The sequence below is a fragment of the Phocoena sinus genome, chromosome 9 (assembly GCF_008692025.1).
Source record: "Phocoena sinus isolate mPhoSin1 chromosome 9, mPhoSin1.pri, whole genome shotgun sequence".
Lineage (NCBI taxonomy): Eukaryota > Metazoa > Chordata > Mammalia > Artiodactyla > Phocoenidae > Phocoena > Phocoena sinus.
Window position 1 is genome coordinate 23,778,594 of NC_045771.1, and position 15,512 is coordinate 23,794,105.

General features: G+C 56.5%; 1 protein-coding gene across 3 annotated transcripts; it reads left to right on the forward strand.

The window, feature by feature from the left end:
* The first annotated feature begins 3,520 nt into the window (after positions 1-3,520).
* PRRT4 (proline rich transmembrane protein 4) lies at positions 3,521-13,579 on the forward strand. Of its 3 annotated transcripts, none has more exons than XM_032643086.1 (6): positions 3,521-3,633; positions 3,734-3,850; positions 5,112-5,835; positions 5,921-6,025; positions 6,351-6,470; positions 11,212-13,579. In XM_032643086.1, exons 3-6 carry the CDS (start codon positions 5,184-5,186, stop codon positions 13,032-13,034), a joined length of 2,700 nt encoding a protein of 899 aa, XP_032498977.1. In that variant the 5' UTR covers positions 3,521-3,633; positions 3,734-3,850; positions 5,112-5,183; the 3' UTR covers positions 13,035-13,579. The 3 variants fall into 3 exon arrangements, with proteins under 3 accessions (XP_032498977.1, XP_032498978.1, XP_032498976.1); XM_032643087.1 differs by having other exon boundaries at positions 3,565-3,879; positions 11,212-11,435; positions 12,470-12,936; XM_032643085.1 differs by having other exon boundaries at positions 3,565-3,879; positions 11,212-13,568.
* Positions 13,580-15,512: the final 1,933 nt, after the last annotated feature.

Consider the following 15,512-nt stretch of genomic DNA (forward strand, 5'->3'; position numbering starts at 1 on the left):
GTGTAACCTGTTTCCTCCAAGTTACTTTTTTTCTGATTGTTTTGTGGCTGTCTTCTGCATTAGAAAATTTCCTGGATGTCTGGTAACACTTGGCTGTGATTAAGGTCGTGTAGGTGGGAGGGAGGCTAGTCAGAAACTCTGAGCTCAGAGGTTGGGTTTGCCACCGTAGGGTGGGCTGGCTGGGCTGTTTCTTATGTCAGTATCTTTAGGTCTTTCCTCGTGCACTGGTGAAATACCCCAGAGTAGTGTCTTCCAGTTTCCTGCCTAGGTCCTGCTCCCAGCACTTGGGGACCCTGATGGTGTCAGAAAGCTCAGCATTCAGCATTCCGCATTCCATATGGCGCGGTCACTTAATCCCTTTGTTTTCAGTATTTTTCAGTATGGTATCTCCATGCACAACTGTGCTGCAACCCAGACACCTTGTATCTTACATTCTTCAGAGGAAAATCTCCCAGACTCTGGCTGGCATAGGGGAGGGACTGTTGCCCAGGGGCTTGGAGCTGGGGGAGAGATGGAGGGATCTAACTTCTCATCCTGGTCCTTATCTTAGCAACCTGTTCCACCTTTCACCTCTGGGAATCCAGAGGTACCTTGGACTCCCAATTTCTGTGCCTCTGAGAACCTTGCCATGTAGATCAAGTTGGCTCTCAATTTTCGCCACTGCCAGCTGAGATGTCTTTTTCCTTGGGGCTGGTAAGTCAGTAAATTACCAGATGGCTGGTCTGGCATCCTGCTTCAAAAATTTTGTGACTGTTGTCTTTTTCCCTGTTCTGTCTATCCTTGTAGGTTTATCTCTTGATTTAAAAATCTCTTTATGGAAGTTTTAGTGGGGTTTTAGGAGGGAGTGAAATTAGATGTACACATTCAATTACCATCTTAACCCAGAACCCTAACTTCCCTTTTAAAAAATATAATTAGGGCTTCCCTGGTGGCGCAGAGATTGAGAGTCCGCCTGCCGATGCAGGGGACACAGGTTCGTGCCCCAGTCCGGGAAGATCCCACATGCCGCGGAGCGGCTGGGCCCATGAGCCATGGCCGCTGAACCTGCATGTCTGGAGCCTGTGCTCCGCAACGGGAGAGGCCACAACAGTGAGAGACCTGCATACCGCAAAATAAATAAATAAATAAATAAATAAATAAATATATATATATATATATATATATATATATATATACATATACATATATAATTACTGGGAGGATTGTTATTGGTCATGGAGGATTGTTATTTTAATGTACTGGGGCATGTTTATTTCTGTCTTTTCATTTAGAAGTCTTTAACTGAACATGATTAGCAGGAAATGAGCCTTTCTATGAGGAGGATTCAAGGAAAACGTCTCTAGTGGGATAACTTTTATTTAGTGGGATAACTTTTATTAAGTATATGAGAGAAACCCAGAGGCTGGATCCCAGTATGCAGCCTCCAGGCAGCCCCTAAATGACTAGGGCGATTTCCTACTAGAGGAGGGGCCCTATAGTCATCCCTGAGGGTGCATCCAGGGAAAGCCCTTGGCAATATTTTGTTTAGAGACCCAGAATAAATCCCAGACTTCATCGTTGATGTTTCCTGGAGAGGGGCTCAGTTGGTGGCCTGAGTTTATCTTACATCAATTGGGGGAATTCTGTGATAAGAAAGTGAGTTCTGGATGCCTTTCTGAAATGCAACCCATCGCCCATTTGGGCCCTAGAATCATTCATTCATTCATTCTTCACTTTGCTAATATTCATTGAGCATGTACCTGGGCCAAGTGCTAGGCTAGCCATTCTTGAGACAGATCTGCCCTAGGTAACTCTTTTTTTTTTTTTTTTTTAACGCGGGCTCTGGAGTGTAAGCTCAGTAGTTGTGGCACTCGGGCTGAGTTGCTCCGCGGCATGTGGAATCTTCCCCGACCAGGGCTCGAACTTGTGTCCCCTGCATTGGCAGGCGGATTCTTAACCACTGCGCCACCAGGGAAGCCCCTGGGTAACTCTTTAAGCACCCTCTCCCCAACCTTGCAGAACAGCAAGGTAGGGGGATCAGGGTAACATCCAAGGCTGTTACCTGGTGACACTCATTTTTCTCTCTGTGTGGCCTATGATGAGGACTAAGTGAGGAGACACCTAAGCATCCAGCATGGTGCTCGGCACACAGTAGAATGTCTGGGATTTTGGGGACAGCTTTGTATGGTGCAAGGAACCTCCTGTGTTTTATGTTCGCCTGATACTTTCAAATACTAACGTTTGGGGAGGGATTTATTTATTTATTTATTAGAAATTTCGTTTTTTATTTTTGGCTGCATTGGGTCTTTGTTGCTGTGCACGGGCTTTCTCTAGTTGCCACGAGCAGGGACTACTCTTCCTTGCGGTGCGCAGGCTTCTCATTGTGGTGGCTTCCCTTGTTGCGGAGCACGGGCTCTAGGCGCGTGGATTTCAGTAGTTGTGGCACGCGGGCTCAGTAGTTGTGGCTCGCAGGCTCCAGAGCGCAGGCTCAGTAGTTGTGGCGCGTGGGCTTAGTTGCTCCGCAGCATGTGAGATCTTCCCGAGCTCGAACCCGTATCCCCTGCATTGGCAGGCGGATTCTTATCCACTGTGCCACCAGGGAAGCCCTTGGGAGGGATTTAGAGATTCAAGTCAGCGTAAACGAGCCAGTACTACTTAAATCAGTCACTGTGACAGCACGATAGGGTCCATGAAATATCCACAGTGACAGCCCTGTTCTTTAGTTATCTTCAACACTGGCCTGCGCACTCTTATATTCCTGGACTGCACACTCTTTGACTTCACTGTTCTCTTGCCCCTTATTGGAAACAAGTTGTAAGCCACCTCTCACAAGGTGAGAGACATTTCTGAAACTCTTCAGTATTTTTGAGAGATCAGTTTTAGCAAAAAGAAATGTTACACACGGATTGACACTTGGTGGTTCACCTGTGAAGTGTTGGAGGCACTTCCAAATGTTGAAAGCCACCAGGTGATGGAGAAAACTGCAGAGGGACTGGGTTCAGGTTGACCAGCTTTGTAATCTTGGGCAAGTTAGTGAGTTTCCCCACCCACCCCGGGCCTTAATTTACCTGTCTGTGAAATGGGGACACCCACAGGGTTGTGCTGAGGACTAATGAAATAAAGGGTGCAGACGTGCTTATTACACCTTCCACTCACGGCTTAATAAACATAGTGGTTCTTCTTGCCGGGGGTGCCATCCTGGGCAGGCTGCCGTGTGTGCGCGCGCGCGGTGCTTTGGCCCGCGGTGTTTCCTGGGGAGGGCGTACGAGTGGATGTGTGTGATGGGCCGCCCTGGGAGCGTGCGGCTGCGGCGCCAGGCTGAGAACGCGGTGCCCGCGCCTGCCGCGGCTGGGCGGCAGCGCCGGGTGAATGAGCGCGCGTGGGGACGCGGGCACAGAGGCGGCGGCGGCTCAGCGCTGCGGTGCGCGCCCGCCTGCCTGCCGGCCAGGTTGGGGGCGGACCGCGAGCCGCGGTCCCGGGGAGGAGGAGGGGAGAGGGCGGGCGCGAGGGGCGGGAGCGCAGAAGGCGGGCGGTCAGAGCGCGGCTGCCGCGGAGCCCGGCGCGCGGCTCTGCCGGGGAGCGAGGCTCGCAGCCTGGAGGCGGCGCAGTGGGAGGCAGCGCGGAGCCTGAGCCGGGCCGGGCCGCCTGCCTGGGGCCAGCGCTGCGGGCCGGGGACGGGTCGCGCCAGACCCGGGGCAGCGCGTCGGCGAAGCCGCGGTGGCCGGGACGAGCCAAGGGGGCGTCGGGCGCAGAGAGAACCGACCAGAGTCGGTGGAGAATCGCCCAGCGGGGCGCCTGGGCCGCCGCGACCGCCCCTTCTCGGGGTACTTGTCGGAGGAGACCCGCCTGCGGGAGAGAGCAAGAGGAGCACGTCTGCCGTCAGGGCAGCGGGAGAAGGAGGTGTGTGCGCGTGCGCGCGCGCGCCTGCCTGTAGGGGCGGGTGGGTGGGTGTGTAGGAATGTGCATGTCGGGGGATGACGGTGTGTGCTGTGTGTCTGTAAGGAACGTGCGAATGTGTGTGTAGGGGTGTGTATGCCTCTGTGTCGGTATATACTGTGTGCGTCTGTGAGGTAGGGGTGTGTGTGTGTGTGCCTGTGACACAGAGCAGGCTGCGAGCTCACAGAGCTTGGGTCTGAACCCGTGTAGAAGGGAGGGGGCTCGGCAGGACCAAGTGTGTGTGTGTGTGTGTGTGCGCGCGCGCGTGTGTGCGCACTTACGTGCAGGGGTGTGTGAAGGGTGAGTAGGTGAGTGTGTCATGTGTGCTAGGTGTGGCCGTGTGTGTGATGTAAGGGTGCTGGGTGCACCTCCGTCCCTGGCTCACCCTCCCCTTCCCCTACCAGATGTAGGCGCCTGGGGGCCGGGGAGTTAGGAGTCTACTGTAGCAGCCCCTTGTCCAGTTTGCCTACCTGGCCATCTTCCCCCTGGAAGCCAGAGATGGCCAAGCTGACCCTCCCCCCGATACTTCTAGGATTAAGGGATGGGGAGCCAGCCAAGCCGCAGGAAAGAGGGAAAAGGCTGAAGGGACAGAGCTTCTGCCAGACCAGGGCACCCTGCTTCCCTGGCCAGAGCTGCCTTCTCCATCTCTGCCAGATCACTCACCCTGTGCTTCATCCCTCCGGGGATCAGTGCTCCCAGGGTCTGAGTGAGAGGACAAACATCTTAGAGGGGGCCGGAGCTGGGGTGGGGATGTGTTGAGGCTCATCTGTGAGGGCTAGCTTTTTCACAGCTGTATTACCAGAAGGGTGCTCAGCACATAGTAGGCCTCAACAGATATTTGAGGGAGGAAAGAGAGAAGAGAGGGAGGGAAGGGATCTGAGTCTGGGAGCCACGTCCACTCACTTGCTCTGCTGTCAGTCAAGGATGAGGGCAGCTGGATGCAGTCAGACCCGTCCCCAGACTGAGCAGGTGGGGGAGGCAGGGGCTTAGGGAGAAGGAACCTTGGCTGGGAGAGAAGGGAAACTGCAGGGAAGAGATTTGTGCTGGGGCCTGAATGTTCAGGAAGAAGCTGGCAACTCTCCTTGGGTGGAAGCCTTTGTGTCCTATCCCCACCACCTGCTTCTCTGGGATCAGAAGTCTCTCTGGGGCATCAGCTCCCAGGCAGCCAGAGCTCATAGCACCTCTCCTCTCTCCAGGACCTTCGTGCTCAGAGGTGCTGAAGACCTGAGTCCCCTGCCTACCCAGGCCGCCTGAGGCCAGGAGGGGCCATGGCAGGGTATGGCTTTCTGGGGCTGGGGCTGTTCTACTGGGTCCTGCTTGCTGTCCCTGTGGGCTCTCAGCCTGCCTCCTCTGTCCCAGGTGCCCATGTCACCACTTTGGCCCCACCACCTCAGAGTGAGGCCTCCGTGCTGTCTCTCAACCTGGGGCTTAACTTCAAATTCCACCTTCGGAGACCTGCTGCTGCTTGGGGGAGCTCTGTCACGGAGACCCAGGCACTTTCTCCTGGGCCGAGCCAGGAGCCGGAGGAAGAGGTGGCCGGTGGGCTGAGGACTGGCCCCCTTTGGGAACTACTGGTGGGCTCTCTCGGGAACTCCCCCCCCGAGCGGGGCTCAGCTGAAGGCAGCTCTACTCCCTGGGCCTCCTCCTGGCCTCTGGAGTCCACGTCCCTCCTCGCTGGGCCCACTGACCGGCCCACTGCTCCCTACCAGCCCAGGATGGGCACCATGACCTGGGATACTGCTCTGACGGCTACAGCACCTCCATCCAGTGCTCCCAGGCTCCACCAGAGCGAGCTGGAGCTGAAGTTTGACATGGCACTGAGAGCAGGCGTAGCCCCAACGCTTGGACATCGAACACTGCCCCTGCTGCCCAGCCTGCGGGCCAGCCTGGCAGAGATTGCTGGGCGCCTGGGACCCTTTGGTGAGTACCCACCCCAACCCAAGGAGAGCCCCTGCTGGGCAGTCTGGCAGGTAGGAGGAAGCTTCAGCCTGGACTCCTTTTGCAGGGTTCTTTGGCACTACTGTGTCCCCACTCCGGAACTTATCAGGCCTGAGCCCCCCGGACCCAGTTGCATCCCCAAGCTCTGCCTCTGGAATTTCGGGTTCTCCAGGTGAGTGTTTATTTCACTGCAACAAGCATTTATGGAACACCTCTAAATGCCAGCACCTCCTTTTTCCTTTGACTCAAGGGCAGCTCGCATTCCTTCTCCCAGGACCTGGGATACCAGCCACTGCTCTGTGGGGAAATGCCCTCTTTGCCATACTAAGTCTGGTTTGGTCCTTGTAGCTTAGCTTCTGGTATACATGTGGCTACAATTCCTGGGACAGTGGCTCCCATAGGTCAAGCTCTGAGAAAGGACAGGATTTTCTCCAAAGCTCCAGAGGCCAACGCTGGCTGGTAGGATGGCAGTCTAGCCCTATGTGCTCCCTTTGCAGGGTTCTTTGGGACCACTCTGTCCCCGCCCCCATCCCCCCAGGAGACAAAGCTCCCAAGTCCAAGGCCACTGGACCCAGCTGCTTCCCTAAGCTCTGCCTTGATTGCAACAGCATCACTAGGTAAGTGTCCAATTCATTTAAACTTGAAAATTATTTATTGAGCACTTACTACATGCTAGCCACTCATTGGCATTCTGGGATCCTTGTATTTCACTGTCATCACCATTCTCTTCAGCACCACTATGGAAATATATATTAATGGTCTGAGAACAAGTGTTGCTGAGGATGGTCCCACACAGAGTTAAGTAATGGTTCTCTGGGAGTTTTACAATCATAGGCAGAGCAGGATGTAGACAGATGTATCAGGGGCAAACAGACAAAGGAACTCCTTCATGATTTCCACAGCCTCAGCACTAACCTCACCCTCTACTCCAGTCTGCCTGGCCTGCCTCCCTACCCTCCCACTCCGACCTTGGGGCCGTCTCCTTTGCCGTCTGATCTGACATGACATGCTGTCAGATATAGGCAGAGTTGGGCCCCTCATTGGGAAGACGTTAAAGAGAAGACCTTGCGCAGACAGATGCCATCCTTGTTCAAGGGAGCCTTTCAGAACACGCACATAGACAAGCTGGTGGTGCAGAGGAAAGACCAGGGGCTCTGGAATCCTGAGACTTGGCTTTGAGACTTGAATCCCAGTCCCCTTCCTAACTGGCTGGTGACCTTGGACAGGCTATTTAACTTCTCTGAGCCTAAATTTTCTCCTGTATCTGGGGTTTAATAATAGTGCCTATTTTGTTATTGTAAAGCTTCCACATAAGGTAATGGGCACAAAGTATTAGCTCATTAAATAGTGTCTGTTAACCTTGCTTCTTTCCCCGGTGTGTCCCAAGTACATTCCAGATCTACCTCTCAGACACGGCAACCGTGGCCCCTTAATGTGGTGGGACAACACATACCACAAAAGGCAGAGGGCATGCTGCTTGGGGAGAGGTTCTGGTAGGTGAGGCCAAGGGGGACATGCAAAGGGTTAACTGTGGCTGGGAATCCTCTCAGCCACTCCACGCTAGGAACTGGTGCAGCAGTGGAAATCGCTGGTCCCCGCCCGAGCTTCCTCCAGCTCCAGACTTAACGCAGCACCTGCCTGTCGCTTCTTCCCGAGCGGACTCAGCACTCCTGGGCGTGTGGGTGGGGAGCCTGCCGTCTCCTCCCTATCGAGCCCAGTGTGCAGCAGTGGCAGGATCTGCTGTGGAGTTGGGGGCAGGCTCTGTGGCCTCAGGGGAACGATGCTGGGTGGCGGTCTGCCAGCCTTGGTGACAGCGCTGGCCAGGCAGGTTTAATGAGTCTGGACAATATCAGAGGCAGCCCAGCGGCTGGGGGCCCCACCCTCCTTCCCCCTCCTCTCTACGGCTGCAGGAACCCAGCCTCTTCCTGGCTGTTCCTCTTGGATAAACCCCGGAGGGCTGCAGGCCTCCCGGAGAGAAGGCCAGAGGGCCTTGTTCCTGCCAGCACCTTCTGCGGGGACTAGTGGCAAGCAGTTAGGGGATAAAGGGAGTCTCTCTGTGTCTTCTCTAGGAACTCTCTAACCTCGGTACAGTTAACCTTTGGGCCTAGGGTTTCTCTTCTCTTGCATTAGGTCTGCTTCACCTCGGACAGAGCTTGCATTCAGCCAGTAAGGGCTGAACAGTTGTGCAGGTCGTTAACATAGTAAAAGACTTCCATACCAGTTGATAACTACCCACTCTCCTTAGCCTCCTGAGCGCCACTCCCCTCCCTGACCACCTGGCTGGCAGCTGTTCTGATTCACCTGAAACAGTGGTTAAATATTTCGAATGTCACCCTTACAAGGAGTACCAATCCTCTGTGATCCTGGAGGTGGGGCTGGGGGGAGGGATGGGGCCAGGCCACTGATCGGGCTGCAGCTTCAGGCATCCAGAGTAGAGAGTGATTCCCCAGCCCTTTGATCTGGGCAGCTAGTGGACTTCTCCATAAATTGAGCCGGGCCTTCTTCGCAACTCCTCCCCAATCTGCTCTGGCTTCACCAGTTACTCACATTGACATCCCATCTCCTCTCTTGCCCCTGAGGTCAAGAGGAGTCACAGGGCCAGAGTGGGACCACCTTGTAAGGGAGGCCTGCGCAGGAGAGGGATCCTAGGAAGTCACTACCTTCTGGGGGAAACCGAGGGCCCCTTCTGTGGAAGCCTCAAATGGGGAGACAGAGGATGAGGTCAAGCGGACCCATCAAAGACAGAGGCTGGGCCTTCTTCACCTGTCCCCACCCATACCTGGCCTGCCCTGCCCCCTGGGAGCAGTGCTCCTAGGTCAGAGCTCTCTCCTCTGACACTTGAGCTGGGCCTGTACTCTATTTCCTGGTTTTCATTTTTTTTCTGGCTTCTTAGGAATGTTGCAAGTTGCTCTAGTTGCCATAATGCTTTGGGCCAGAGGTGAAAGATGGGGTCTTCTGTGGCCATCGAGTGAGAAGTGGAGCTGGAAGAGGGTGAGGTGGGGCAGCTCTCTGAGAGCTGCACTTGTCTGTACAGTGAGCGAGGAGGAGGCATGAGGGGCGACAGGTTGGCGCAGGCCGTGGGCTCCTGGCTGGGGTCTCCTTGCCTCTCTGCAGAGCCCACCAAGACCGGAAAGACCAAGGAGACTCGTCCACTTTGCAGAAGTGGTTTGGGCAAGGGTACCTGAGGGGACCAATAAATGAGGGGTGAGGGAGAATGTTTGTGTATTTGATCCCACTGGTGTTAGACTGACCCTGTCCCCCCACCAAATCAGTAAGCCGTCAGTTCCCAGCTGAATGATTCCTCATTTAACTCACGGCTGTGTCTTCAGTAGGTGTTTGGGGATGGTCAGTCCATCTAAATGGTGTTCTTTAAACAGGGTTCACAGAGAGACAATGCGTTGATGTTCACTCATTTGACTAATTGTTGACTTTCTAAGGGAAGACAGCCTTTTGTTAGTTAAATCGAGACTTAGTTTGAGGCCAGAAATGGTCACACTCACACAGACACACACCGATGACTGACGGGTGATAAACAGTAGCCCATAATGATCAGACCAACAACAGTTGTATATCAAATGCTTACGATGCACCAGTCTCTCCAAAGAGCTTTGCGCACACTGGCCATGTATCCTCATAACAGCCGTGTGCAGTAGGCGCTCTTCCCCATTTTAGACTTGAGGCATATGATGGGACAGGAACCAGGGAACATGCTGCCATTGGCAGTAGGCAGCCAGCTGTATATATGTAATTTTTTGGCAGCTCCCTCTCTGCCCTCCCAGTTGCCCAATTCTACCTTCCCCTCCCCTCTCTCCAGGGCTGCTTTCTGGCCCGCTCACTCATTTTCCTTGTTCTTAGGATTGCTCTGTTTTCCATGTCCCCAGCACAAGCTGGCACTGCCTGGGGTAGGGATGGGGGTGCGCCTCGAGTCTTCCTGTTTTGTCCTGCTGAGGCATGGCTGGGTATGGCCAGGCAGTTGGGGCAGGAGTCTGCTTGTCAGGAGATCCTCCCCGCCTCATTCTACATCTGTCTCCCGTGCATTTCCCCATCGCCAGATGGCTCCTCCCATCCTTCTCCACCATCTTTCTCCCTCCATCCTTGCCTGCAGCTGCGGTTCTGCTAAGCCTGCTAGATGGGGGAGGGAGGTCCAGCGTGAAGCATCTTCCCTTGCTGCCTGGCCATGGAAAATCCTTGGGTCTAACTCTTTTTCACCCCTCTCTAGCTCCAGGAGAGTAGAATTAGGGATCTTAGTCCTCACACTCTCTTACTTGACTTCCCTTTCCTCAAGGGATATGGGGAAGATGTTAGAGCACAGGATGGGGCTGGGAGCCTAAGTTAGCAAACCCCAGAGCACCTGAGGGGCTCACTCGCTAAGCTGTGATCCCCCCAAATGTTCCTCCCTCAGAGTTCAAGGGTAGTCTTGAGACACAGGGGAGTCCATCTCAATGTCACCTTCTGTAAAAGGGGGTGAGAACCAAAGGGGCATTGTAAGAGCCTCAGACCAATGGCTTTGTAGTTGAGTTAGGATGGGGACCATAGCCATGGGTAGGCCGAGGTTGGAGGTGTAGCAGGCAGGAAGGCCAGTGAATAGGGAAGGCTGTGTTTTCTCAGGGTGCTGGGGATGGGAGAGTCATATCACTCCCCCTGCTGTGTGTGTGGGGGTGGGGGGCAGTGCGGGGTGGCTTTTCCTGACGAGACAGGGAGAAGGGGGAACAGCTGAAAAAAGGCAGGTCAAGCTTCTTCTAGCACCAAGGTGGGAGTTGGGAGTCAGGGGTGCAGAACAAGAGATAAGCAAACTAGTATTATGAAGCGCCTCTGAAATCAAGGAGAGGGGCTCAAACTGGTGCTCAGATCTGGATTCTAGTTGCAGCTCTGCCAATTTGTAACCTTGGACAAGTTACTTGGCCTCTCGGCAGAGCCTCAGTATCTTCATCTGGCAAATAAGAGGATTCACTTCTTCAGAGAATATCTGCTCAGTGCCCACTCTGTGCCAGGCAGTGTTTTAGGTGTGGGTATTCAGATGTGAGCAAAGCGATCCTTGCTCTCACGCAGCCTCCTTCCTGGCGGGAGGATTGAACTAGAGGGGGCTTCTACAGCTCCTTCCACTTGTAAAATTCTGTGACTTCTTAAGAAAAACCCTTTTCAGTGGAATCACAGGGTAATGAACAAAGCAGGGAGCTGGGGGTAGATGGGGTGGGGGAGGGGAGGGTGAGGGGCTGCGAGGTCACTGAGTCTCAAATTTAAGACAAGTCCTTCCTGGAAGCTATGAGGACTCTCCGATTGGCATACAGGCTACTGGCTGTAGGGTGGGTAAGGGGAGGGCTGCACGGAATGCCTCACACAAACGTTCTTTGCCCACAGACTCCGCCACCACCTCTGGCCTGGATGACCCCTCTCCCGCCAGCCTTGGGAACCTTTCGGTGCAGCCAGAATGTGGGCCAGGGTCCTGCAGTATCAGAGAACTGCCTGAACGCGAAGCGCAGCCTCCTGCGGCCCCACTGCCCCTCTTCTTCCTGACCCTGGAGGCCGACTGGACAGAGGCCAAGGCTCGCTGGGGTTTGGCCTGGGAGGCCCATGTGTACGGGGTAGGCGCGCTCTTCGGCCTCGTGGCCCTGCTGGCGCTGCTGGCTCTGGCCCTCTTGCCCTGGCGCTGTCCGCCCGGCGCCCCCTGCCTGGCGCTGCTGGACCTGCTCCTGCTCTCCGCCGGGACCACCCGGGCCTTCCCGCTCTTCTACGACGCCTACGGGCACCGCGACCGGTTGCCGGCGCTGGCCTGGCTGCTGCTGCAGGACCTCCCGCTGCCCTGCCTGGCCGCCGGCCTGGGCCTGGCCTGCCTGCTTCTGGCCCGGCCGCGCCCGCCGCGCTGTCCAGCCGCCCTGGCCGCGCTGCTGCTCCTGGGGCTGGGGCTGGCTGCCGCCGCCGCCCTCGGGAGCGCCGCCCATCGCCCGCTGCGGGCCCTGCGGCTCGCCTCCCGCGGGCTGCACGCCTTCCTCGCTGCCCTCCTTTCCGGGCTCCTGCTGGCGCTGTCCTGCTTGGGGGGTCGGCGGCGACGGGCCGGAGCGCCCCTGGGAGTGTCCGGCTTCAAGGGCGCCACTCCTTACCCGCAGGCGCGCAGCCCCTTCGGCCCGCTAGAGTCCTGGCGGCGCGCGGCGCGCACGGCCCCAGTGGCGGGCACCTTCGGGCTGCTGAGCGGAGCCCTGCAGGGCTACGAGGTGCTGCACGCGCTGGGCTACGGCGGCCAACCTGGCCTGGAGGGGCCCTGGCCCTGGTGGGCCTTCCAGCTCGGCCTGCGCCTGGGCGAGGTGGGCGTCGCGCTCCCGTTGGCGCTGCTGGGCCTCTACCCGGCGCTCTGCAGCCCCCGCGTGCCGCCGCGCTGCTGGGCCAAGCTCTTCCGCTTGTCCCCCGGCCACGCCGCCCCTCTGCTGCCCGGAGGCTGGGTCGCCGGGCCCCCCGACAAGAAGCCCCTGGGGAGCGCTATCGCGCGTGGCGACGCGGAGCTGCTGCAGCTATGCGCCCTGGCAGGGCCGGGTCCCGACCTCCTTCTCCAGGGAGGAGGCTGCCGTGGCTTCGAAGGCGCGGCCGCCAACCCGGCCCCTTCCCCGGCTTCCTCCCCATGCAGCGATTACACCGTGGACTTCCGCCCGCCCTCCCCCATCAACCTGCGGCGCAGCATCGAGGAGGCCCTCTGCAGCGAAGCCCTGCTGAAGCCCGGCCTCTTCCAGGGCCCGGCCTTCGGGGAAGCCCTGCAGGGGCTCGGCCTCTACCGCACCGCCTCGCTGGGGGCGCAGACCGGGGCCGGGCCCACTGGGAGGTCTGGGGAGGCCCCTGGTTCCCCCGCGCCCCCCGAGCTCCCCTCTCCCGGGGCCTGGCCCGCGGGCAGCAGCGCCTCATCCGGCTCGCTGTGCGGACTGTCGCGGGACAGCTCGTCCATGCTGCTGTGCTCCAGCCCGGACAGGCCCCCTCGCTGTCCGCTGGTCTGCGTCCTCAGTCCCCCGCGGCCCTCAGGAAGCAGCCCTAACCTCCCGGCCTCAGGATCCTACCAGGCCCTGTCCCCACCCTCCCGCGACTCCCCAGAGCCTCCTCCTGAGCTGCAGGCCGAAGAGGCCTTGCTTCAGGAGCAATTCCTGGACGCCTGTCGACAGATTGACGAGCTGAGCATGGGCAGCGACACCATAGACCTGTGAAGATGTGGGCGCCTCGCCGCCCCGACAATACGCCCCCTTCTGGCGCCTGTTTTGCCCGAGACCTGCACACTGTAACCCTTCCCCAATCCCGCCTGGCTCAGATACCTCTCCCCGCTTCCTTTCCCATCCAGGGACTCCTGGATGGGTGAGTCAGCAGCCAGGTTCTGTTGATTGGGAACTAGTGCCACCTTCTCTGGAGCCCTGGGCACTGATGCCCTCAGCTGCAATTCTAGGCTGGCAGGGGTCCCACTTTTCCTTGGCATTCACCAGCAATAAAGCTCCAAGGTGCTCCATTCCAGACCACCACTTCCCACTCTGGTGCTGAGCGAGAGGGGCTGTCCTCAGCCGACCTCAGGACTGGCCTCAGTCCCCACACCCACCTCTGCCATGCCCGGGAATCCCACCCCTGCGTGAGTGAGGCTCCCTGTGCTCCACATGACCCTTCCTCATAGAAGGGTCCATGGCCCATCTAGGAGACTCTACAGCAGTAGGGTGGGAGGTGAGCACTTTCAGAGTTAATTTATCAATAAAATATTTTCAGAGGAGAAAGGTCTCACCTTCTTGGAAAAGCTTAGCTGAGGCAATAGCAGCAATGATTCTGCCAGAACTGGAAGAGAAGCAGTGTTTGGGTGGGGTGGGTCCATCTCAGACCCCAGTGACCTTCACTCCTGACTGCAAGGGGTCTTGTCCTCCGCATGACCTTTCCCCATAGACGGGTCCATGGCCCATCTGGACTGAGTGAGGGTCCTGGGAGTGGCCCCTTGAAGACCCTTCTGACTCCCTGGGAAGTGGCTTTTCAGAGTTGGATCACTGCCCTGAGAAATGAGGCGGAAACTCTACAGTCGTTGGTGGAAAGGTCTGCATTCCTAAGAAACTGGCTTCAGGTCCTGATGGACAAGTGGTTAGGGACTAGCTAGTGTCAAAATCCTTCATGGAAATGTTGCTACACATCTCAAGGGCTTGATCACTTTGAGCTGGGTTTTGCAGCAATCTCCCTGCCACGTGCCCAGAGGAGTTCACAGAGGAAACTACTTGCTCCACCTACCAGCAGGACCTCTTCAAGTTTGGACTAACAACTCCCTTCCCCCGGAGAACATTCATCTCCCACAGGTGCAGATCCTCCCTGGAGAAAGCCTGTCTTCCCCAAACCCCAGCCCCATCCTACACACCAAAGCAGAACTCACAGTGCAGAGACCCATGAATACATCCGGCCACCAGGCACTCTGTAATCCCTCCCTTGTCCAGAGCATTTGGCTGTAGTGTGCATTTGTCACTTGGCTAAAATGCAGTAAGTTCAGAGTGGCACTAAAACAGAGTCATAGATTTGAAAACTAAATTCTGGCAGTGTTTTGGCAGGGAAGCCTACAGGGGCACACATGCTAGGCTTGAAGTGGAAAAACAGGAATAGGAATGGTTTTTCTTCCAACTCTGCCCATCAGCGTGTGCGGATTTGAGAAGGGAAGCAAGGGAGGCAAGAGGGAAGCAGGGAGGCCGGGAGTGGAGGGGGCCTCACCAGACCAGGTCCAATGCACTAGTGGAAGAATTAAAGCACTGCTCTCCTCGCCCATGAAGCTCTGTCTTGGCTGAAAGGAGCACCCAGAGTCTGGAATCTCAGAAGGAGGAGGGAAGCCAATGATGCTTGGGGCAAGTGAGGGTCATCGTAGGGAAGAAAATGAGAGGAGGGTGGGGCAGGCACAGCTGAGGAGTGGGACTGGAGTGGTTCTGATTGTGTCTCATCCATCACCTGGCTCAGCTTGGCTCAGAAATTCTTGCTGCATTGTCACTCTGGGCTGAGGCCCAGAGAACTGCCATCTTCCTAATTACAGGCATTTCTCACTGGTGTCGTAGTGGCTGTAGAGGCCCCAGCACCAGAGCTGCTCCGAGAAATTGTTTCCTTTCTTGCCCACTTACCCTTCCATCTGCCTCTGCTCACACTCAAGTCCTCTCTGACATCTCTTCCTCGTCCTAAACCTTGCCAGCTCATCTCACTCACTCACTGTCCCCATCAAGGGTCCTTGGGTTCAGGCACACAGCTCTTAGCAAAGCAGTCCAAGCCCCACATACCCCCAGTCAGTCTCTCTGTATGTTTGTCTGTCCGCCTCTCTCTCACAGAAGCGGGCACTGGTGTGCATACACACACACACACACACACACACACACACACACACACACACACTCCTTTTCTGTTTGGAAGCTCTGAATGGGGCTGGTGAGATGGGGAGCGGGCAGGGGAATACAGCTTGTTACTCACCAGCTCCAGCACTTCTTTGATTTTCCTCAGCAAGAATCGCCTAAGCCCTCTGACTTGATCAAGAGGCTGAGACTTTCGTGAGACAACCCTTCCCTTTTGTCTCATGCCTCAGCCCTTCCTCACGCAAAGCAGTTTCCCAGAAGAGCCCGGGTAGACCAGGGTGTAATATATACGCCCTCAGTTCCAATTCTTAGTACTGTAGGAGACTGAGAAACAAACTCACCTTC

Coding starts and splice junctions, on each gene's coding strand:
- PRRT4 (XM_032643086.1), top strand. CDS start 5,184: ATGGCAGGGTATGGCTTTCTGGGGCTGGGGCTGTTCTACTGGGTCCTG. Junction 6,026..6,350: donor TGGAATTTCGGGTTCTCCAG/GTGAGTGTTTAT, acceptor CTCCCTTTGCAG/GGTTCTTTGGGACCACTCTG. Junction 6,471..11,211: donor GATTGCAACAGCATCACTAG/GTAAGTGTCCAA, acceptor CTTTGCCCACAG/ACTCCGCCACCACCTCTGGC.